This window comes from Oxyura jamaicensis, chromosome Z, assembly GCF_011077185.1.
Source record: "Oxyura jamaicensis isolate SHBP4307 breed ruddy duck chromosome Z, BPBGC_Ojam_1.0, whole genome shotgun sequence".
In the NCBI taxonomy this organism is placed as follows: domain Eukaryota; kingdom Metazoa; phylum Chordata; class Aves; order Anseriformes; family Anatidae; genus Oxyura; species Oxyura jamaicensis.
In genome coordinates, this window is record NC_048926.1 from 39,010,495 (window position 1) to 39,036,242 (window position 25,748).

The 25,748-nt window shown below is 39.8% G+C and overlaps 1 protein-coding gene across 1 annotated transcript in view; it reads right to left on the reverse strand.

The window, feature by feature from the left end:
• GDA (guanine deaminase) overlaps window positions 1–19,867 on the reverse strand; it is a 31,598-nt gene extending 11,731 nt beyond the window's left edge. Inside the window, exons 1-8 of the mRNA XM_035309249.1 lie at window positions 19,620–19,867; window positions 14,212–14,300; window positions 12,329–12,500; window positions 8,890–8,977; window positions 7,509–7,614; window positions 4,682–4,709; window positions 3,173–3,280; window positions 1,994–2,101 (exon numbers count right to left, since the gene is read on the reverse strand). Of these exons, the coding sequence (XP_035165140.1) occupies window positions 1,994–2,101; window positions 3,173–3,280; window positions 4,682–4,709; window positions 7,509–7,614; window positions 8,890–8,977; window positions 12,329–12,500; window positions 14,212–14,300; window positions 19,620–19,742 (822 nt within the window). The 5' untranslated portion in view covers window positions 19,743–19,867. The remainder of the gene's footprint in view (window positions 1–1,993; window positions 2,102–3,172; window positions 3,281–4,681; window positions 4,710–7,508; window positions 7,615–8,889; window positions 8,978–12,328; window positions 12,501–14,211; window positions 14,301–19,619) is intronic.
• Window positions 19,868–25,748: the final 5,881 nt, after the last annotated feature.

Sequence of the window (25,748 nt, forward strand, 5' to 3'; positions counted from 1 at the left end):
CCCTCTGCCTTTTTTCATTTACTTATATAAAAAGATAGGGTGCTGTGGTGTCTTGTGGTGGCTGTGATTGTTACTTATGAGCTGTGAGAAATAAAGCAAGAACTGCCTATCTGGCATAGTACTGTAGTAACCTTATGATGTGCATTTCATAGCTACCACAGAGATTAAATACTGGGGCCAGGAGTGTAACAGATACAATGGAAGATGTATGTACTCAGAGTGTTTCCCATTGTCTCTCTAAAGTTTTGCACTAGATTGCATCTAAAATATTCTTCCATTAAAACTGGTTCATTAAAAAATAATAAATGAAGGGATGTCATAATTTTGTTTTAACTGGGGCTGTTTAGTCTGAAGAAGAGGAAGCTAGAGGGAGACCTCATCACTCTCCACAACTATCTGAAAGGAGGTTGCAGCAAGGAGCATGTTGGCCTCTTTTTTCAGGTAACAAGTGACAGAATAAGGGGAAATGGTCTCAAGTTGCATTAGGGTATGTTTAGGTCAGATATGAGGAAGAATTTCTTCATGGAGAGGGTGGTCAGGAACTGGAACACTAGAACATTGGAACAAGCATTGCACAGGGTAGTGGTGAAGTGCCCATCGCTGGAGGTATTTAACAGATGTGCAGATGTAACACTAAGACATGGTTCAGTGACAGGGCTCAGTGGGTCAGGCTGATGGTTGGACTTGACGATCCTGAAGGTTTTTTCCATCAGAAATGAATCTATGATTCTATGAAATATTTCAGCCACAGCTCTGATTTTTTTTTTTTTTTAAATAATTTGTTTTCTTGGTTCTGGTGATTGGGGAGGGGGGGGGATGTCTGCCGTTTTGTTATGCTTGTCTTTAGTATGATGCTTCCTCAAAGAACAAGGAGCCTGGTATCAGAAGGCACTGGCAAACCCAGTTGTCAGTGACCATTTTCAGTGCTGGAGATATAAACATTTTACATGAACTGACAGAACTGAGACCCATATTTTTACAGTGCTAGTATTATCTCTAGCATGCTGATGCAAAAAGAAATGTGCATAGTACTCTGCAAGAACAAAAGCTAATATTGGGTACATACTTAAGTAGTTCGCACTGATTTCTCAGGTAAAACGGACTGTAAATAAATAATTTACTGGGGAGAATTTTCAAAGACAGAATAGGAAGTTCCCTGATTAATTCCTACGAAGTTTGCAGCTGTCCTTTGTGCCTTTGAAAATTCCATCATAAAATTTTAAATCAGTTTGACTGGTGTTTAAGCATTTTGGCTGTAGTTAGGCTGTTTATATTTGTTCATGCATGGGTACTCTGATGTCTAAGAAGGTGTGACTGACACTCCAACCTGTACTTCCTGTGAGCAGTTATCAAATCTGCTTGCTTTTACCTAATCAGTTTAAAACTTTAATTAATTTCAAATTTTCAGGCCACTGAGCCTGTCAATGTTTGGTAAAAGCAGCTGAGAATGCTTTGGGTTAGTAGCAACAGGAGAGTATACCTGTATGTATGTGAGATTCACACACAGAACACAACAGGACAAGCTACTTTTCCATTAAAAAAAAAATACAAAATTTGAAGTTTGAATTTACAGTCCTACTGTAAATCCATAGAAAAAAATGTACAGGAAAAAGCAGTGTGCAAGAACACTGTAATATGAGGATAACTGGTTACTGCCCAAGAATAACCAGCTCCTACATTACCAGCTTTATCTAGCCTCCTTCCAATCCTACTGTCCTCAGCCCTGTTTGGACCCTTATAAACAGGCTCAGGGAGCATAAAATACCTTTATTGTTCATCTCCCCTAAAATGCCCACATAAAATACAGGCTTGTCTAAAGTTTCAGTCCCTTCATCAACACCTGTGCAACAAAGAACATAGAAATAATTTATTCTCTCCCAGATGCCAGTGACCTTGACAAAATAGTACAAACTTTTCAGATAACTACAACCAACTAGAATATTCTATACATGAATAAGTCTAAGCTATGCTGTGGAAGTTGATATGCAGATACCTTGCTGGTAAGCAGCTTGTTTTTATCATACAGTTCAGTGTAACTCTGATAGGAAGGAAACATCTTCTCCACAAGTTTGAGTTCTTCTTCAGTCTCACTTATGTGACTCTGCAATGAGAAAATAAATAGTGATGAGTTCTTTAAATAGCATTATAGCATTTCAAACTTCTGAGCAACCTGCTGGTGCTAAGCACATAATGATAGAAAATAGTCTTTCTAAAGCATATAGCTAGATCTTGTCCTTGGGTTTCTATTTTCATTTGAGAGATCCCTGTGATCCAAAACAATAGTTCAATTTCTTCCTTTAAACTTGATCTAAGGAGGCATACCTGGATAGTCCATCCCAGTAGTGTGGTGACTTAACAACCAAATTGGTATTTGGCAAATGTTAAAGTAATAAATAAAATGATAGATATGACCATGAGGTAAAAGAAAGATAGAAGCCTACCACAGAGTGGACACCGGGATTGGGGTAACTGTTTCACGTATCTTCAGACGGGCTGATTAATTTCTGGTCTCAGAAACAAACCTGGTTCTTCCTGTGTGGAGGCTGAAGCATGTACTTCCAGTATTTTCAAATGCTCACATTTTAATGACAAACAGTCCTAACATAGTGTTGCTTTAAAACCACATATACCAGGACTGTTTAACCAAAAAAGAAAAATCTCAAAAGATTCAATACACCTGTAAGCTTCAAAATATGCCTTATTTAAATGCAGAAACCTTATTGCACAGGAAATTTTACAATGATGACAACATTAAATAAGATAGAAATATGAGTAATTGAGACCGAAAGATGAGCAATTCTTTTCTCTTCTGAAGTCTGCCCTGTGCAGAAACAGCAGATGGCTGAGAGGCAGACATAACAACCTTGGACAAGGGACAGCAACCTTTAGCAACCCAAGGGTTGCTCTAACTTAAAATGCTTGGTGTCAGTTTCCTAGTAACCATGCACTGGGACTTGATTAATTGTGCATCCTTCAAGCTATGAGCTTTCTCATTTGCTGTGGAGGTCATAGTGCTCTTGTAGAGTACCACTAATAATTTAAGAGGAATTTAAAAGACAGGTTCCAAGTTAAGAATGTGGTTTAAGCGCTTTGTGTAAATTGTGAAAACTGCTTGGTCTTCATGATTTTTATCCATAATATTTAAGTCGTAAACAAAGCTCTCAGAATTTACCTGCACATGTAGGTCATGAGCTTGTGCTAAATCACCAAGTGAACGCAGCAAATCTTCTGTGCAGGAAGGGCCAAAGCGGGGGGTTACTATAGGCTGTACCCTCGGATACTGAAAATATTAGAAAGACATGTTTGTGATTCCACATATGTATCGGTAACCATAATTAAGGCAATCATTTACACAATTAGATTTTAGCTCTATTGTTTATCCTTCTCTTCAAACTTGCCAACGTGAATAAAGCTTACAGTCATTTTCTTATTTTTATCAGAAACTTCCTCAAAGTAAGAGAATCCTGAAACTTCATCACAGAAGTTCCCCTGAAAACCAGTTTAATGAAACTCAGTGAAGTTAATTTCATTAGAACTCTTTCCTCAAGCCTCTGAGATTTTACCAGACTTCAGCAGAAGCACTGGATGCTTGCTCACAGTCAAGTATGAATTATAAGAGATAACCAGACCTTTTTTTGATTTGTGCTTCTGTGAGCACTGAAGAGGTAGTGATGCAAAGCTGCAGAGATGTGTAAAGCCAAAACCTTTTTCATCTTTGATCTTCTCTGCTCATGATGGAGTGGAGCAAACTGTCCCTATACTCTCCTGTCCCTATACTCAACAGACAGGAAGATTAGTGGTAACACCAGATATGCTGTGCAGTAGAAAACAGTGGATACCTGGACTAGAGCTACAGATGTTTACTTTGCACTTCTGGATTAAATTTTTCATTGAATTAGACAATGGCTTTACAACTCTGCCTTCAGATACAGGGAATACCTACCTTTCTTTGTGCACATGGAACCACTAGAAGAAAGCATGTGATATCTTGGCTTGCAGTTTCTTATACCATTTCCCAGACACAAGCAGCTCAGGACTTCTGAACATTAGTATACTTACTCTACCAATATATATGATTTAGGCATTTAACTCTAGGCATCTACTCTTGAATGCTTTGAGCTATAAACGTTAACAAATTAAGCCACCAAAATGAAAGGGCTGACAAGAAAAATAATATCCCTACTTTAAATATTGGAGTGTCAACCTGTACCTACAGAATTTCTTTAGAAATACACTGGAAGACATGTGGTGAACAAAACACTAATATGGTAATGGATTAGTAACTGTGCTATGAAGACAACAATCTGTGTTGGTGAAAACTTCTTTTATTTGTCTATTTATATACCATAGAGTGATGGACTGACTTCCATCCATCTTTAACAGAAAATTGCCCTCTGCAGGAATCTGAACACTTTTAAGTGAATAAAGAATGTTCACAGAACATTACTCTGCTGTGTTCAGACCACACAAATCTGAATTTGTGCTACTAGAAGTCAATTTCACAGCAACACAACTAGAAGAACACTTTGCAGACCAATGATTTCTGTCTGCTATACAGGAAGATCTATATTTATTGACTTGTCACTAAGTCAGCAGAATTTGTCAATGAGATTAACTATTTCATGTATTCACATAACATTTTCTGTACACAAAAGTGAACAGAAGGGAGAAATCTACTTACTTGCCTTTCCGTTAGTTCTCTAACAAACCTGAAAAAGTATAGGGGAAAATCTGTTATAATTTTTTGACCTGTGATCTGTGTTATAAATTATGAAAAAATAGAGAAAACATTTACTTAAATGTTCTGTTAAGCATTTCAGGCATCTATCAACTTTTTACAGGAAGTTGTGCCAGATTCTCAGATGAATTAAAAAGATGCAACACAATCAAGCCAGGACAGTTACAAGAAATTATGCTAGTTGGGAATTTGACCTTGAATATGCAGAATCTTTTTCATTTGAAATAATTAACTTTAGACACATGGTAGTTACTTTGTGTTCTCACTGGAAACCAAATACATGTTACATTAAATTAATTGAAAACATAATTATATCCTACTGTTGCAACTTCTGAAAAAAAAAGCAACAAACAAACAAACAAAAAAACCACTCTTATTTGCCCATGAATTTAAATCACACATTAAACATATTACGATTTTAAAATCCCATATTTTGTACATTGCCTACATTAGTTACAGATGTCCTCCTGCACTTAAAGGACCCTTAATTTTCTAGAGATGTTTATAGTAATGTTAGTGTATAAATCATCAACCTTACAGAAAACACACTGTAGATTTACCTCATTAAATAAAAGAAGCTACCTCAGAGAACTCTATGAAAAGCCCCCAGCAGCCAAAATGGACAGTTATTATTGTGCACGGAGCAATATTGAGCAAATAAAGCTTCCTCTTACTTTGAAGAGAAGAAATACCCTAAACACTTGTATGCACAATGAATTTCAAAAAGCCATTACAAGACATTTTGATCAGGGTCTCTGAATTTTTATGTCATAGTTTATAGTCCAAAAACTCCATAGGTTTAGTCACAATAAACATTGGATCAAACTTGTCAAATATCTTTAGGTGGAAAAGAAAATAAATGCTGAAGGCCAGATTCACAACACTGTGGCTAGTGCCAGATCACCAGTTGAAAGGGAGAGACATAAGCTAAATTTCTGCAATGAACAAAGGAATTTTAACACACCGTTGCTGAACTTTGCGAGGTGAATTAGGTTTTTGTCTGTCCATCTCTCCTCTTACTGATTCACCAGATATAATAAATAAATATTCACCAGATCAGAAATTGAGAAATACTATTCTCAAGAGATAATACAAAACCTGAGGATGGCTGTTTTCATATTTTTTTCACTTGCATTACAGAGAATCATCATGGTTTTAAAACTGAAAGACCTAGCTTTAAATAACCTCTGCTCTGTTGATTTATGCACTTCTCTATAAGGAAATAAGCTCAGGTTCAAACAACCACCTTCTTCTTCAGAACAGGTCTGAACATGGGTGTTCCACTTCCAGATGACTGCTAGTGGCATATAACATATTCTGCTTTTCAGTTCATGAAGTTTTTATTCAATTCTGTTCACAGGAGAAGGGCAGATTGAAACAAAACACATTGAACTGAGTATTATCTCCGTGCCTACGGTACAAACATTTCTGTAGATTAACTGCAAAGAATTGAAATCGGTATAATAAATTTTCTGACAGTGTGAAAGATCACATTTCTCTTTTTCTCTCTCTCTCTCTTTTTTTTTTTTTTTTTATAAAAAAGACACACTCCTAAAGGGAGAGCTTTTTCATCCTCTGAAATTGTACTGGTGAGGAGGTTCAGGCCTGATGAGGTGAGTACTCCTGATCTATGCTGACAAGCACAGATCTCTTCTATAGACAGCTGTCGAGTACCTGTGGCACATTCTCATCCAAAGCGGAGGAGCATTTGTTATTAATATAATCGCATGAGAATGGGGTAGAGGCACAAGATGAGAACTGAAGGAAAGCTATTTAGATCATTCTGAAGCTTTAAAAAATGGCAGAACTGGAAATGCTACCACTCTCAGGCCCATTCAATGGGATTCACTGTATTACGAAAACCAGGGATTTAGGTAAACAAAAGCAAATGTTAGTACAGTGCAAATGACTAATACTATATGTTTCAAAATGTCTCTAAATATAAACGCTATTTGAAATCCATGACTATTTCTAACTTTTAACAGCATTGTTCTAGCATGACTTGCAAAAATAAGATAGCAACTTCACTCAAGCGCTGTAAGAAGTTTACAAGACTGTTAGGTATTTACTCTTTCAGCATGATATTTGAAACAACTACACATCTGTATAAATAGTCCCATGAGCAAAGTCCTATGTCTGCCTAAGCATCTTCAGAAGATGGACACAGAAGACAGGGGAAGCCTGAGACTGCTGGCTCCCATGCTTCAGCCCTGGATTCCCCTCCAACATACAACAAATCCACCATGCACATTATCTTCACTTGATTCTCCTTCATTCACTCAGTTGCAAGTTAGAGTAGTTTCACTGGTGTTATACTGGAGAAGAAAACCAGAGCATATTTAGAAGTGGGTATATGAAAGCCAACTCCTACCACTTGAATAAAGCTTTATCCTAAATGGGGAAAGGAGATAGCTCAGAAGTTAATGGGGACAAAGGAACTGATTCTCTACCTCTCCATCCCTGTCAGGTCATGTAACCTCTACCCACAGAGCTGTGAATGGAAAAGAGTAGGTAGAAGCCAGACCATAACATACATGCCTTCTCCAAAACGTGATGCTGCAGCTTCTCCCTTCCTTAGGCAAAGCCACAGAGAAACTGCACATGCTGTGCAGCAGCTGGGTAAGCAAGAATTGCCAGAACTGTAGAAAATAATACTGTAAGTAGAAAAGGTTCCTACACCTGTAAATCCTTGATCACAGCTTCACCCTCACTTTTCAGGTGTATTAAAGTCTTATTTCTAAAGGCTGTGCCAACAACTTAATACTCTTACCTTTCTGTCTCTTGGATGGAATCAGCTGTAGTCTCTTTGTAGTGTGGTACAGTATCATTTATATCCATACAAACTTTGCCAACAAATGCTCGTTGTCCAAATTTATCTGTTGAGATGGGTAAGAAAATAAAACTCAAAATCACTTGTTCTCTACAAAAACTGCTAGCAAAACCTGAATTGAAAAGAAAATAGTAAATTCCATGTCATCCAGTTTCATTTAAGATGAACAGAATTTATTCTGTTTTCTTGTCTTTAAGGTGGGGCCATACTTGTGATCTTTAAAGCCAAAAAGGAAAGAGAAAAACTGCATTTAATTAAGAGTTCTCCTCTTCCACATTAGTACCCAACTTTGTGTTATACTTGAGGGCTGAATTACCAGTAGTTTAACCACAACCAGAATTCATAATGGTAGTGAATGAAGTTGAGCACTGTGAAGCAGAGGATGAGAAATGTCCACCACCAGGGAGAAACACATGCAGCAAAGTACAGTATCTGCAGGTGGTCACTCTAAGAAAATTCATGAAGATCTCAGCAACCCCTGTTTCCTTAAGAGAAGGTAATCAGGGTCCTAAAATTACCCTCATTTCCAGCTAGAGCTACTTCTGGCCTACTTACTCAGATTTATCAATGCTATGACTGAACTTAGGTGTAATACAACAGAAATGCATGTAACATTAAATTCTAAGCTTGTAAGTGTGTTTCTAAATCTTTTTGCCCATTATTTAATATCTGAGATGCTGAATACACTGATTTCAAAGTTCCAGGGTTTCCTACAAAATCAGAAAGACTATTAAATTTTTGGTGGAAGCTGATTCTTATTGTTTCACTCTCCTATGGGAGCTGAGCTTTGAGAATTCTTGCAAGAAACACAACACTTGAAAAGAAATGATAGGGATTTGCAACAGTGAGCAGAAAGAAGGGATAAGATCCTGATGCAACTCCCATTGTTCTGGTTTCAAAGGGTGTGTGGAAATTTTTGATGTTGATTCTCAACTGAAACTTCAGAGTATCAGGAAGTTAAAGCACCAACTGCACCTCTTGCCATTTAGCCCTTTAATCCTCAAACAGCAAAAGGCTAGGAATAGCAGAGGACTGCCGTGTAGAAAAACTCCAGCAGACCTCACTCAGCTCAGCCAGCAGCTGATTTGGGAATGAAGTCCAGCAGAGGCAGAGGGAGCAAACAACACTAGAGGAGAGATTGTTAAGCAAAGGGTAACTAGGCAGAATTTGGGGGATGTGGTATGACAGAGAAAATGAATAAAAAAGGTAAAATTAACAAAATTGAAAGACAGATCCCTAGCTACTCTAAAACTCCCAAGCTCTGTTTCCTTCAACTAGCAGTCTGCACAACATCCTTGAGAACCCATTCGTACTGTCTTACCTATAATTTCAGCCAGAAGAAGAGAAGTATCTGTGTGAATTGAAGCAAAGTAGCAAGCTGTAGTGGTGCCATTCTTTAGAGTTCGTCTCTATAAAAAGAAATCAGTTTCAACAGTTTGGAAAAATATAGTCTAGCTGCCAAAATGCAGAATAGGCTGTCTGATTACGAGCTGCAAGAACATTTGGTTATTGTGAAATTCCACAGGAGTTACAGTGAAGTTGGAAGGTAAAATACAGATTTTTAATTTCATAATAGCTTTTTAAAGTCTGAATGTTAATAAACACAAAATTTCGTCTTCCAAAACTATACAGGTTTCTAACAATGGTTTAACAAACCCATGGAAACCAGTCTGTATTTCCTTCACTCAAACTAGAAATCAAATTCTGATTTATGTCTAACTTGAATTTTACTTAGAAATACAAACAACCAGTCATATATGTTATTTCCTAGTTTGGAAAGGTTCTCCAGTTTTCATTGCGAAGTACTGTAAAACAATTTAGCAAAACAATACTTTGGGGACAAAGTAGTGTTTTTTTATTTGGCCATCTGATGTGGCTGGGAAAATAACCAGGCTTTCAGGTACACAAAGTTTTTATTATCCCTGAGGCCAAGCTAGCAAACTCCAGAATAGAAGGAAGCTGAGAACCACTGCTCAGAGTGTAAGTTAGTTATGTACCTAATTATACAATTTGAAAGGAACAGGTGTATTGCTACCTGTTCATATTACTTTTGGAGGACATACTGGTAGATGAAGAGTCATGTAAAGTTACATTAAGTCATCAAAACATTTATAACTTCATTTGATCTTGGGACTAATGCATACTATATTGACATTCTATCTACCAGAAGGGCTTAAACTGGATTGTGGCTAGAATGTAATGTGAGAATATATATTTTTTAACAGGATAGAAGGTGAGACATCCAATGCAACTTTTAAGAATAGCTACAGCAAATTATTTAACAAATATGAAGGTAAGCTCTGCCTTTTCCATAAAATATTCAAATTAAAGTCTTTAACTAAAAATATGTCTTCAAGTGTGCCTAAAATGAGTCACAAAAATAATGTCACTGCTGAGACAAACTATCTTCATCTTTTTTTAGCTTTTAAAACCCTGAATCTGTGTTGTTTTTTTTTTTTATTCCTAAAATTGTTGTTTAATGAAATCCAAAAACTTTTTTTTTCCAAAAAACATCAGCATGAAGAATTGGCTTTTCTAAAATTTGACGGACCAGAGGTGGTTGCAGATACAATACAGCAAATTTCACTTAATTCATTTGTTTTAGCAAGTACAGAAAGTGCTTATTGGAAACAGAATAGTGGCTTGAAACATTTCACTATGTTTTAAGTACAACTCCAAAAGTATAGATACGTATCTGCTTCTTGCAAGTTTAGTCCCATTTCTAACACTGGAAGGTTATTATAAGCCCCAAAGCATGATAAGTGCTCTTTAAAAAAAATTGACTATCCTTACATTGTAACAAGCAAGTATATTTTTCAAACCCATTCATTTGTTTAGTCACTGTTAACTTGTTTTTGGCCTTGACTCATGAGAAAGAACACTACATATTGCACAAAGATTACTTCTACTTATCATTTTTAAATTTAGCACCCATTTTCTTGTTTCTACATCACCAATTAGTCTAAATTTTGGTCTACCTCACCTAAGCCTGTTGTTTTTTATATACTTTTATCTTACTCATTTGTCACTTTTATAAGCTAAACAAACCAACTATTTTCAGTCTATTTTCCCATATCTTTGACTTTCATGCTGTTCCATCTCCACTGCACTCTGCATTCCTCTTGCCCCTCTGAGCTCTGCAAGAGATATTCAATATAAAGCTGTGGCACTGACTTATAGGGAAAAAAAAAAAAAAAGAAGAAGAAAAAAAAAGTCTTTACTCATTCAAATGCCTTTCCCTGGATCACCGCTGAAGATTCAGAGAGGCTTTTACTGAGCTATGGCAATTATGTCCAAGTTAGTTGTAAAGCAGTACATACATTTTGTCTTCCAAATTGAGTAAGATTGTGGTGAAACTGAGAAGGTGGCTCTCAAAATACTCATATTCCTCAAGCCATTTTATACTTCCCTGTTTGGACAAGAAACCATTGGTTCCATAAGTAAGACTGTTTTAGCAACAAGAGAACAACAAATAGCAATGCAGAAAATACTAGTTATCTAGATGGCCGGATTCTGTTCTGACACATTTGGCCATGAAGTGTTGCAGAGCTACCGGTGTTCTGCAGCATTATGGGTGAAAACATTTTTCTGATCTTGTCCTGTTTTACACCTACAGGGAGAGCCAAACCATTGTGTTGAAGCTTCTCCAACTAACTTTGAATTCTCACCAGCAATTCTTTTCCAGGTAATGTTATTAAGCATGCTGCAAAGTGAGCACTTCATCTGTGCTAATCTCACCCCATCTGAACCGATGGAGACAGTAACAGGATGTTGAAATGAAGGTGAGATCACCTCTAAGTTATACGTAGCCGAAGGTGTGTGCTTGTGACTACCTTTTCTGACCAAGCTGTTCCTACTGCTGTGATTGTGCTAGATGGCAGAAAGCTGTTTTTATAAGATTTTTGTTACAAGGACAGTAATTATTACAGATTCATTACATTATTATTTTGACAACACATTGTCACAGTATTAGACAAATGCAAGGCAGTTTATAATGGCCATTTAATCTTAAGGATATACTTCAGTCTATGTATTGATAAATTTCAGTTATAGCATAGAATCTACTCTGCAATGTGTCCTTGCTGTTTATTGTTCAAGTGGAATTTGACCTCAAAGCCTTTATATTGCTCAAAACCAGACTAGTTCAAACACAGGCTCTCTCTTTGATTCACAATACCATCTTCTATCAGTAATGAAATTACTGACTTCTATCAGTAATGAAAGTTAGTTCTGCTACCGGGACCTCAGCTATAGAACCTTCTCCCTCAATTACTCCAAAAAAAACAGATTTTTTGTTGGTGAGAAGTCTCCTACTTCACAAAATAATTGCAGAAGACATGTTCATATAACAGAAGTTTTGTGCAAAAAAAAGGAGATAACCTCTGAAAGGTGTTTTGTTTTGTTTTGTTTTTTAACATGTTTGATCATTTCTGAATTGAGGTTGTCAGCACCTACTGGCAACACTAGCTCTGAAAGTACTCTTAAATGCTGGTCAGTGTACTCAGATATGAGAAAAGATGATTAACGAGATGGTTGTTAACCAATCACATGATTAAATGAACTGTCTTACCAGCAACAACAGAACAAGAATGGAAGTAGCAGGCAATGATCTCGGCTGTCAACTAGATGTATTGTCAGTTTTATCTGGTTTTCATGACATTAAGACACGTTCTCCTATTTCTGCTGACCTTCTGAAAATTTATGTATATTTTACAAATAGTAATGTTGTCAAGACGGTAAATGAAATTTGCAATACTTACAACAACTCTGGTGTACACTTCTTCTGCAAAATCACTGTCCTTGTATTTGGCTTCTGTTGGGAATGTGTAAGTAGTTAACCACTGCAAAAGAGGTAGATCTACTCTTGTACCAGCAAATGAATACTGAGGAGCATGAATATGTGTGTCAACCAATCCTGGCATGAAGAATTCACTGGGGAAAGAAAAGAAAATGGTAATAGTACAAAACATCCAAAACTTCTTCAAAGAAAAGTAGTTTTTAATTAAGCAGCATGTTTGAGCAAAAGTCATCAGAGTAAATGACAAGTATAGATTAATGTTACTATTTCGGCACCAGCATATCCATTCCTACTACACCACTACCCACACTCCTTTACTGTATGAATTAGTTGTCTAACTTTTATTCAGACTTATATAGGTACCTGCAATGAAAAAAATCCATGGCTAGAAACTAATATAAGAGCATGATGAATCCAACTGTCTGTAATATTTACCCAGACTGAATACCTGTAAGTAAAGCCAAACTGATTTCACAATAATTAAAGTTATTCCACAGAAGAATCCACCTGAACAAGAGAAGATTCACTCTAGATACCTAGCATAGATATACTTGTAATGTCTCTAGATGTGCGATGTTTATAGTTACAAAACCGTAAGTTTCTGCATCCCAGTTTTCTACTACTATATAAACATATCTATATATATTGCTCGTTTAGTGAATTTCAAGGTTTAATGAAAGAACAGTGTGTCTACAAGTGCATATACAGATGCTGAACAGAAAAGAAAAAAAAAAAACTGTTCAGTGTCTTGACAGGAAAGGTGTCTTTACAATGAAAGTGCAATATGGTTCATTGCGATGCAGTACTCGTATAATAACAAGGATGAGTACCTCAACATCACCATGAGGTTGCTGTAATTATTTTGTTTTGTGCTGGAACTCCATATAGGATCAAATTTCTCTCAGCTTTCCCTCCTTCTACTTGGATACTGATAAAAACAGTGATTTTGTCTCTGTAATTTCCCTTCTTTCTGTTTCCCTAGATGCTAAAAATGCTGAAAGATCTTTCTCAATCTTATCCTTATTCCCAGGAACTTCCATTTTCCCCAGGCTATTTCAAGTGAAGAAAACATCTGATGACTCATGTATGCTGTACGATAAGTGATCCAACAAAGCATGCAAAATTTTTAACAGCTGAACACTAAAACTATGCTGCAGCTCTAGACTCTAAACTACAAGTTGCTTACAGTTGTGCTACTGTGTGTAAAGAATGGTAGGTACCATCCAAAACTTCACTAGAAAGGTGAGGGATTTCATTGGCTGAACAAAAAAGAAACACTCATCTGAAAATACAGTTAGAAATACAAGGCTCTGTGTTTTGAGGGTTTAATACTCTAATTTTATTAGTTTTTATTAGGGAGTGTGTCGAAGCCCAAGCACTTTAGTTTTATATCTGCAGTGTCACGGCTACCTACATTTATTAAGTTTAGAGTTTTGAGTAGGCACAGCCTGATGCTAACAATATGCAATCTAAAATAAAGAAGACCATCTAGGTAAATGATTTTCTCAAGGAAGATAGTTGTCTTACACTTTGTATGAACTGAAGAAGTTATGTGTGAAAACTAAATACAGCATTTTGGTGTGCGCAGTACAAGTCAGCCAGCAGAATTCAGTGATGGCTGCAGTCCCAAACCAAGGAATGCAAAAAGTACACAGATGGCTTGCACTGCAGGCCTCACCCAGAATGCAGGCAGCCCTTGGATTAAGAGCTCTTGCAGAACTGAAAGGGAGTTTTGCCCATAAGACGGAATTTGATGTATTCCCTGCCTCAAGTTATTCACACCTGCCCTGCTTTGCTCAGAGAGTAAAACACATTTGCTGAAGTTAATATAAACAAAACACTTACTGATGACTCAGTTCTCTTATGTCAGACGTTTTGAAGCCCCACTTCTTAGCCAGTTGCTCTTGCTGATCAGCTTGCTCCAAAAACACAATCTAAAAGAATGGAAAAGATAGTTATATACTTTAAGTATGTATCCTACTTTACATGAAGGCAACAGAAGTCATATCTTAAAACAGATTTTACACACTTACTATAAAGTGTTAGGTTTGCATTGAAATACTTGTTCTTCTTGACTGTTGGGTTTGATTTTGAAATACCTACTCAAAAGCTAATCAATGGCACCACACCATTTGTAACTTGTAAGAAAAGAATTAATTCACTCAAAAGTAATACGTGAGCAGAACTGCACAAATTTCAGTGTCCATGGGCACTCCAGTAACCTACCACGATGCTAGCAATATGGTCGCTCTTTGTGGAAGTAGCTGACATCCTTCCTGGAAGGGGATTAGAGTATTAAAAAGCAGAAGGGTGAAATTAATTGGTTTACCCAGGACAGACTTGGACCAAGCTAAGTATTTGCTAACTTTCTGCTCATGTCCTTAATGTTTTATTGTCACTATTTTTAAGTGCCTAGGAAAGTGAAAGAAACTGAGGGAAAAAAATGCAGATAATCTTTTAATTTTACAGAACAGACTAGAAACATCTTTATTTATTCAAAAAAAAATAGAGAGAAAATAAACAACTCTACAATCTAAAGCCTAATTCAGCCCCATTTGGCTCCTAGATGACATCAGCTCCACTGCTAGGGAATTTATGCTGCCAACTAAGAATTTTAGCACACTATTGTCAGATTTTAATCTACAACATAACTCTGGGAGGCTGAATTCTAAACTTTCTAATTCTCTTGTCTGACAATAGTAGCCTTGACAACTTTTCAAGGAACAAAGACCAGGGACTCCAGGCACTGGAATGCCTTCTACAGGCTCCAGGCAGGCTCCAGGTTTCCATGACACTGAGGATCCCAACACCTCCCCTGACCAAAGACTGTATACTCTGAGCTTTCTGAGCCCGCAAGTTCTTGCCAAACAATAATTTCTGCCCAAAACCAACTCATGGACTTCCAACTATCTTGGTATAAGAGCTTGTTCTTCTAAGTTCAAGGCTGCCTAGTCTCTTACGTGTAAATATGGCTTTTATGATTTACCTTGTAAAGAGCAAATGTTTTACACTTCTTAGTCAAAAAAGAAGCTGTTAAAATCGTAACATATCAATAAATATTCCATCAGAAATAACTGCAAGAATATTATAGTTCACTAATACTTCACATAAAACAGTGTCTGCCTCCTTCTAAAGAGGAGTATTTAGGCCCTTCAGCCAGCTGAATTAGATGTCTATCTGCAGGGGGGTTCGAACACAGACCTGCTGAAATTTCTGATGAGCAATAAAGAAAATGTCACTCAGACGCTGAAGTCAAAATGAATGCAGAATGACTAATGTTAGAGCTGCTAAACCAGGAAAAAAAAAAAAAGAAGAAGGGGAGAGAGAGAGAGGGAGAGAGAGAAACATGCAATACCAGATGGCAAATGCTGGAAAAGGGTGTTGCCATGGAAAAGAAGTGACTATTATATACTTTTAGAGTGCAGATAAATAAAACACTTAAATTATGGAAGAATGAAGAAAATATTTTTCAAAGGAACCGGACGCATGAAATAAACCTAACCCTGACACCTGGGCCATTACTGCCAAATGCAGCTGTAGATGAATCAGAAACACATGTATATTCTTTTCAAACAAATTTCCCTGCAGGACTGCTTGGTTTTCCAAGAGATATTCCCCACTCCTTTAGGAGGCCTTTGTTCTTGACATCTTCCTAACATTTTAAGGTCCTTTCTAACATTTTAAGGTCCTAAGGTCCATTTTATGGTCCTTGGGCATTTTCCTGAATATTTGCTTGTACATTCCAGGTAACTGCCCTGGTGCCCTGGGAACCAAACCTTTAAGTTAGTGCTGCACCTTAACACTATAAAGGCAAGAAGAAACTCTGTGCCAGAGTCACTACAGAATCAGAGAAGTGCAAAGGTAAGAAGACTGGCTTTCTGCTTGCGATGAAGCACTTTAAGAAAGGTGTTATCACAAAAAGCAACAGCTGCTAGGACCAGTGCTCAAACACTTCAGTCAGTTCTGATGTGTCATCCCTGTGATGGGGCTAAAGGATCCAAAACTGAGGAGCTGTGTTATCCATATCCTAGTGCCTAGCTCAGCCCATTTTTTTATTCCAAGTGATGTCTAAAGCACTGCCATCAACACATAGCTGGTCCAGCCAACTACATATTAACCCTGAAACAGTAAACACTGACTGCCTCCAAGCATCACAATGCAAATACCTCTGCTAACATAAGAGTGGAAAGTAAATTATATTACCCATAGATATGCTTTCTCTTTTTTTTTTTTTTTTTTTTTTTTTTGATCCATCAGTGCCTATGTATTACTTTGTTTCTGGCTATGATACTCATAGATGAACATGAGTAGCAAGTCCTTTCTTCTCTCCCATGTCACATCCTTTGATGCTCAGAGGGCTGGAGCACCTTTCCTAGGAAGAAAGGCTGAGAGAGCTGGGGATGTTCAGCTTGCAGAAAAGAAGACTCCAGGTAGACCTCATTGTGGCCTTTCAATATTTAAAGATGTCTTATAAAAAGGATGGAGAGGGACTCTTAACTCAGGTAGGTAAGTAATGACAGGACAAGGGGGAATGGTCTTTAAAAGAGGGAAGATTTAGATTTGACATTAGGAGGAAACTCTTCACTGTGAGGGCGGTGATGCACTGGAACAGCCTGCCCAGAGCTGTGGATGCCCCATCCCTGGAGGTGTTCAAGGCCAGGTTGGATGGGGCTTGGAGCAACCTGGTCTAGTGGGAGGTGTCCTGCCCGTAGCAGGAGAGGTGAAACTGGATCCTTAAGGTCCCTTCCTACCCAAGCCATTCTCTGATTCTATGATTCTATGATGCTTCTCATCCTTCCCTGTCTCCACAATGATTAGCTACCAGCATTAACACACATCTCTTTCCTGCCACTGACCATCATGCTGCCCTATTTTCAGCCTCACTGGGTTGCTGCCAGCACTGTTTAATGTGGCTACCATTTTCAGCACTTTTACAATTAGAGATGTGATGCCTATTGTTTGTCCAGTTCTCAAAAATGGAACAGGAGGCTAGATGAGAGACAGGAGCACTTACTAGACCCAGATCCTGAGCAAATAGGCCAAACTGCTGGGAAGGACCAAGCAATAAACCCCAAATGGTTGATGTTGACTTGGTACCTTCTTCCTTGTACATATAATACACATGCCACTTGCTATCCCAGCTGGCTTAAGCTAAACACTCATGTTTGGCAATATTTGACAACATTGACTCATTCCACAACTCTTGCTCTTTCCATGCCTTCAGCAGGAGCTTTTATCTTTGTTCTATTTTCTTAATATTTTACCCAACTCATTATTTACACCAATGTTTCACTGACAACTCACGTTTTGCAGCTGACTCTATTTTCTTTGCCTTGGGGAATACCATTCTTTCTATTGGCAGTTCATCAAGAGCAGCACCACACTGCCCTACAAACCACTCAATTAAACATAGGCTTATGTTGTTAACTTGTGGTAACTTGGGTCTTCAAACCTGACAGCAATGTTTTCTTTGCTAAAGTTCCCTTTTCATCTACAGGCAAAGCACGCAGAGCTGACACTTCATCTCCTGCCTTTAACAGAAAACTGTCCCCACTTGCTGTGGGGGCCTGGGCAGTGTTTCTGTGGCACCAGCTCTATGCTCCTGCTGTTTTGAGGACAGTCAGGGACTCTAACTGAAGAACAGTACCTGGCTGGTCTGTTCACCTCGTCTGAGATCATGCACAATTTTTCCATGATGGAATCTGCAACATGAGGAAAAAAATGACAGCTGCCTAGTTAAGTTTAATTATTTGGGAGTAACACTGAAATAGTATTGGTGTATGTTTGGACAATGAAGGTAAAAAAATTTCTAACCATCACACCCTTCTTTGTGAAGCACCTCTTCAATGATTACACTGGAAGTGCTGCATGAGGCAAAATTATGAAAAGAAAAAAAAAAAAAAAAAAAGCTAGAGGGTACTAAAACTCACTGTATTTGATCCTGGAATAGTAAAATGACAGGAATTCTCAAAAAGATAAAAATATGACAGTCCCTGCTACTCTATTCTGGTGGAAATTTCTTTTTTGGACAACAGTGTTTTCTGGATTTTTTTTAAACAACTGTGTGGGAATGTGCCAATTAATGCATGAAAAACACTACCCAGTGAATCCTTGTTCACTAGGAGAAGGGGAGATAGTGACTCTGCCTGAGAGCAGAAATTACTTGATACAACCTACTAAGTTGTCTGGTTTTCAAGAAAATCCCTTATAGGTCTTGATTTCCTAAGGACATGGAGTAGTCACTTTTTAGCAGACGTTACCATTAAAGAGAGCAAGACAAGATAAGAGTTTCTGCCTCCTGCACCTGAGTAACACAAATCAAACTCTTTACTCATTCAGGTCTATTGCTTTTAGTTGACACCACCCAACACAGAGCTTTGAAAGTTTGTATTCACCTCCTGCACGCCGACATACAGCTTCTCAGAGGCCTTGCTATTGCTTGTACCAGACTCCCCAAGAGCAGCTGTAAGAGCACTGTCTCAAAAGAGGCCCTCGAGGACCCGTGTGGATGGTGAGAACAAGCTGTAAGAGCTCAGAGTGTGCTTTGCATGTATTTCAAATGCTGCTGAAGCCTGACAGAGTAGTTTAGTCACCAGAAGGGAAGAAAATGACTTTTTTATTATTATTATTATTACGCACAGGGTGGCTATGTACACTGCTGAGCCTAGAAGAAATTACCAGTGCGCCTAGGCAGCGTGCGCTGTGAAACCCAGGGCCACCGGTGACCCTGTCAGGGGAAAGGTGCAGCTTCCCTGCTGGCATCAATCCTGCGCTACCTCTGAGTGTTATGCTCGTTCTTAAACTTACCATTAACGCTCCCAACCTTACCATTTGCCTAACTTTCTATGGGTACGTGCCATGTTTTTGTTGTTTCTTTTTCCTGCGACGCGAAGTAAAAAGCTGTGCTCGGAGGTGCCCGAGTACGGGGTGGGGGCACGGGGGGGCCGGGGGACGACACCGCCATTCCTGCTATTTCGGCACTCGCCACCGGCACAACCGCCCCAAAACCCAGCCGAGGAGCCCCCTCCGCGCTGCGGGGACGGGACGGGGCTCCCCGGGGAGGCTCCGGGCCCCTTCGGAGCGCGGCGCTGCCTCGACGGGGCGCGCTTCCCCTGGCGGCCCCCTCACGGGCTCCGGACCGCGGCCGGAGCCTAAGGGGAGGACATCGGCCCCCAAGGGGCACCGGGAAGCCCGGGGCATCTCCCCCCGTCCCGCCGCATCTCCACCCCGTCCCGCCGCCGTCCGCTCCTCACCGTGCCGCCGTCGTCCACCCCCAGCAGGTGTCCGTGCAGGATCTCCATGGGCGCCGAGAGCCGGGAGTGCACGAAGGTCCCCCTGAAGACGTGGGCGAGCGGCGGGCGCTGCGGGGAGCCCATGGCGGGGGCGGCCGGGGCGGCTTCGCGGTTCCCGGAGCAGGCGGGCAGCAAGCACCCGCTGTCTGCAGCTGCCGACGGCGGCTTCCCGGACCTGTCATCATCTCCCCACCCCCTGGTGACTTTCTCCTCCGCGGGGAGGGGTTTGGGCGGCGGGAGGCCCGCCCGGCGGGGCGGGAGGCTCAGCCTCGCACCCGCCTCCGCCGCGGGGGGGGGGGGGAGGACGCGGAAGGCGCCCACGGGGACGCGAGATGGCGGCGGGGACTCGAGGAGTGGGGCCCGGGCTCGGTGAGCGGGGTCCGGCCACGCCGCACGCCGACCGACCGATGGACGGACCGAGGCACCGAGGGACGGACCGGCGGCGCTCTTCGGGTCCCCGCCGACGTGCCCGTGAGGGGGTCGCTCTCGGGAGTCCGTGAGAGCACCTGTGGGGGATTTGTTGGATGTTTTTGGAGTAGACCCGCTTTCAAATGTCGTAGTCGGTAAATGTGTGTCGTGAGGTGGCTCCTAACTGCTTCGGTGAGCCCGCTCTGTTGTACGCGGCACTCAGAGATGAGTATCCCACAGGCTGTCCCCTCAGTCCTAAGCTCCGGTGCTGTTTGTTAGTGAGCACGGGGGTAGGGTGCCAGCGGAGGCACCTGGAATACCTGAACTACCTCATGGAGTGGAGATGGTCAACAGGGTAGGAGAAAAAGGCTGCAGAAAAGCAAAAAGCAGAGAAAAATGGATTTCGTTAACCCAAAGAACTGCAATTCCATGACCACTTCCTGCTCTTCAGTTTGTGCCAGTTGCCTCTCATCCTGTCGCTGGGCACAACTGAAAAGAGAGCAGTTCCATCCTCTGGACACCCTCCCCTCTGGTATTTATACACACTGATGAGGTCTCCCCTCAGTCTTCTCTTTTCCAGGCTAAACAGGCCCAGCTCTCTGAGCCTGTCCACATAAGACAGGTGCTCCAGTCCCCTCATCATCTTTGTAGCCCTCCTCTGGACTCGATCTATTAGTTCCCTGTCGCTCTTGTACCAGGGAGCCCAGCACTGAACACTCCAGGTGTGGCCTCACCAGGTCTGAGCAGAGGGGGAGATCACCTTCCTTGACCTGCTGGCAACGCTCTTCTGAATGCACCTCAGGATACTGTTGGCGTTCTTGGCCACAAGGGCCCATTGCTGACTCATGCTCAGCTGTCCACTGGGACCCCCGGTTCCCTCTGCAGAGCTGCTCTCCAGCAGGTCAGCCTCCAGCCTGTACTGCTGCTTGGGGTTATTCCTCCCTAGGTGCAGGACCCTGCACTTGCCCTTGTTGACCTTCGTGAGGTTCCTCTTCACCCATCCCTCCAGCCTGTCCAGGTCCCTCTGAATGGCAGCACAGCCTTTTGGGATATCAGCCACTTTTCCCAGCTTTGTGTCCTCAGCAAACTTGCTGAAGGTGCACTCCGTTCCATTGTCCAGGTCATTGATGAATAATTTTAACAACATTGGACCCAGTACTGACCCCTGGGGGACACTGCTAGCTACAGGGCTCCAACTAGACGGCACCACCAAGCACAATCCTCTGAGCCCTGCCATCCAGCCAATTGCCAATCCACCTCACTGTACACTCATCTAGCTCGCACTTCCTGCAAAAGAACTTGCCATCAAGGGTGTTGGCACTGTTAGTGTCAAAGTTGGATTGCAAAGTTAGCCATTAATTAGTTTACCATTAAAAGATCTTTGTCCTCACTGTGCTGACACTGCAGACATGTAGAAGGAGACTCTTTTTCCTTCAAGATCTCTGGATCAATGATGGGAGGAGAAAAAGACAGTGGGAGAGCACAGGATGAATTTAATTTTAATCTGCTGTGGGCACATCATCAGCTTTTATCTTGCCTTTTTTGAACAGGAATATTTAAGTTACTGTGAAGCGAGTTTAAATAAGTGGACATTCTAGTGCCAAATGAAAGATCTAACCCTGACTTCGCTGTAAGCTTAGGCAGGCCATAAAGATCGTCCAAAATAAAACAGACATGTGAACGTGACTCTTATATGCCGGTGTTGTTAATTTCTTGTGAGAAGTCTCACAAGAAATGTTTTTTATAAGATGCATGGCAGTTTTTTTTACTATATTTCTGATCTTTTCAATCTGATAAATTCAGAAAACACAAAATAAAAAAATGGTCTTGCAGGTTAATCTAGTTTAGAAAATAAACTGTCACGTGAATCTTTCGTGCAATTCAGTTTGCTTTCGATACTGTACTACTTCCTGCTTCCTTGAACAGCAGAGTAATAATAAAACAAACACACAAAAAAAAGCCTCTTAAATTAGCACTTGCAGAAGCTTTCTTGCAAAGATGTTTCTCAGGGTGAAACTCCTGTGTTTATTAAGGCTGCAGCTGAAACCACCTGTATTCCAGGCTGCAACCCCAGGCAAGAAAAATTGTCTTTTGCTGTACGATGGATAAGTAGTGAGCAGCAATCGCTACTGTTCCGTACAGCCCGCCTCTTTTCTTGTGGCAGCAGTGCACAATCCATTTTCCAAGGCATAGCCAAGCTCCACTACATACTTACCTCTCCAGTACACTGCCTTAAGGTATCTGTGTGCTTTACTTAACTTGTATCAGCATATACATGGCTCTTGGCTACAAAGACAGAGCTCTCATGCTGTGTGGGTGCACTGCTGTCCAAAGTAACACTTTGCAGAGTTTGACGCTCATGCTAATTCAGTGCTCCTGGGAAGCCCTTCAGTTGCCTTTGGTGGGGATTTGTGCTGCTCCTGAGCATTTCAGAATGCTTCAACTAAGGTTTTATGTTAAATATCTCAGGGATTACCTCCACCTCTCCTGCATAAAGGTGATATTTACTCCCGCGGTCACAGTGAGATTGAATCCAGCCTATATTTATGCCTGAGAAGAAATCTGAAAACACTGATGGTGTTTTCCTTTAGTACAGTTAGGGAGAAACACCAAAAACAAAAGCTGTTAATGATCAATTTACTGTCATAAGTTGGTTCCAAAACCCTCTGAAGTTATATAATTTCACTATTTCACTGTTAAGAGAAATATTGATCTTTTTTTTTTTTTTCTTTCTAGCTGCAATGTGAGACGTGAGAGAACATCGGAAACTCTTAAGAGGGTTATAACATTAATGGCTAATAGCCTTCCCAGCTGATTAAAGTCCTTAATCAGACTTTATTTAGTTATTAGTTTGCAACAGTCACACGTGTGCCCTAAGATATTGACATGGATCAAGATGAAACTTTTGCCAACTGTGAAAAACCAAGCCATTCTTCTAAGGTATGACTAAAGTATGACACGGAAGTATGTTTTGTTTCACTGGGGTACACAAAGCTTGGCACTTTACCTCCTAGGACAGAAGTTTAATGCTCTGGGATGATTGCTACTTACTGATTAACTCAAAGAGTGATTAAAATAACCTGTTTTTTTGTTTGTTTGTTTGTTTTTTCAAAATGATTAAGGGTCTAGAGTGAGAAATTTAGCTTCCTACAAATTACAGGAAAGTTTTGTTTAAATAGCACTTGAAAATAAACCTTATCTTTAAAAAGTGTTAAAATCATCACACTTGGGTTAACACATTCATGTTAAAGTACCTAATACAGTGTTAAAGTACCTCAAGTACAGTGGTACTTTGACCTGCTGTTAAAAAAAATCTCTCTCTCCATTCAGAAGTTTTTCAGACTCTCTTTTCTTTTGAGTCATTGACTTCTACTCAATTTTTGAAACTCATCTAAATCCTGAAGCTAAGCAACAGTAGAATGTTCAGTCACTGTTCTTCTAGGAGCACAAGGACAGATTTTAACTGGATTAAAATGTGTTTATTCCCATTAACATTTACACTTCCTGATCTTTTTTTTTTTTCATTTGGTACACTATACAAAGCCAGAATTCAATGCCTTGTTTCAAAGTTTCAGAGCACGTAAGGTGATCCTGCAAATTCTGAGAAACAAGAAAAAGGAACTTGTTCCCCCCTCCTCCCCCCTCTGCTTTCAAAAAATAGTTGATCAGGTACATGTCACCACACAAAAGCTTCTCTCTACAGGACTCTGCTGAGATAAGTGCTTGCAAAGCCTGAGCATCAAGGGTACAATAATTATTGTTCTAATACAGAAGTGCTTGTTCTTAGTTCATTTGATTGTCAAAATGTACCCCATGTATAATTTGTAACATAGCAACTAAGTCAATGGCGAAACAAAATATAATTGATTTATCTGCTATTGAGTGATTTTTGTCTGAAAATGAAAGCGCTGAGTATGCAGCAAATACTTGGAGCTGCTCAGAAAAAGAAAGAAGTGAAGCATGATAAGTATCTACTCTCAGATAAGTGCAAAATTAAGTTGGGAGCTAGAGTTAACCCAGTACAGGCCAATTCAAACACCTCATGTTCCCTGAAACATCTGTATCATCAACATCAATTTACTATATCTTACTTCTCCAAATCCACCTAAAACTGAAAATTACCCCACTCAAGAAGAGTAAGAACAAATGACCTTACAGACAAGGTCCCTTTCATCTACCACTGTGTGCAGAGCTCCCCGCGCGTCCTCAGCCTTGGGTTCTCAAGTCTACAAAGACTCAGGAAGGCAAGGCTCAGACATCTGCAAGGGATGCCAAAGCTAACTTCTGACGCTTTTCACCTCCAAAAGAGGCTGGTGCTGGCATAGTACTGTCATAAAGCATCCCGTTATTAGAATCTAAAGATCATATGTCCTACTTGTTTGTTGATGTATGTTTATCTGAAGAGCAGATTGGCTATGTTTGTCTTAACACTGGTAAAGATTTTCTGTTTCATTAGAGAGAGGCTTACAAGCCTTACCAAGGCTTGGCCCTAATAGGTGCTGTAAGTAAGCCAGAGGAGTTTTTAAGAAAAGCCAGGAAATACTATGTGAATATCAGTAAACCTCTAGTAAAGCTCATCCTTTACTAGAATTACAAGCACAAATGGGTGAAACATGCCAAAAGATTTTGGTTTTAGCTTTCACAAGATGTACAGGATGGATCAATAGACTTGCTGTACTTTACCTCTGATTGTGTTAAGAGGGAATAGAACAAAATCTGGGTGTCTGCTGTTGCAACCGAAGCTTACTGGGAACAAATTGGAGTGAGGCTAGGTGTAGTTACCTGAACCCTTTCACCTGGAAAATTCAACCTGTAGAATACCATCCTCTGATAAATGCAACACATGTAATAGAGAGAAAAAGATCAGCTGATTTCTAGCTGTGACATCAAAAATCAGTTATTAATTGTTTCACTTGTTAGTCTTATTTTCAAGCTAAAAACCCATAAAACCAAATAATATGCTTTGACATTTTATCAGTGATGAGTGAGACTTTTATCTAACATTGTAGAGCTAGCAGAAGATAAAACCATGAAGACATGTAGCCAAAAAATAAATTTTCCTAAGAGAATTGAAAGGAGCAGTTCTTACTGTTTTTCTCTTTAACACTGTCCCCACACTAACAACTCTCCTCCTTGAGAGAAGAGCAAATGGCTGCTTCTCTAACCTTGTCTGACAGTGGTGACTGATAATCCTGAGGAGCTCAGCTGTCCAAGTCCAGTTAAGGCTAGAATTAATTTTCTTCTCATCTGATTTGTGATCTGTGAACCAAAGTGAGTCATCTAACTTCCAATTAATTAATAATATATGCATCCAAACTCCTGTAAAATTGCGTAATAATTGCAATATGTTAACCAGTGATTGCATTTTAATCTGTGCAGAGGATCTCTTCATGTGTAGTAGTATTTAGAAAAGTAGTAAAATCATTCTGAAAGATTTTGTGATCAAATTGGAGAAATCCTACAAGAAATATAAAAATAATACCACAGTATGGTGATTTCATCACTTTGTCTTAGATTAAAATATATATCTGCTATGAGAATCTAAAAAATAAAAAATAGAAATCAGTTATTAAATTCCAGTGTTGATAATGAAGTATGTAAAATGAAATGACAAATATATGCATGCACAGGTACATAGACTGATGAATTACCAGTTCTGGCATTGAAAAGGATTTTATTTTT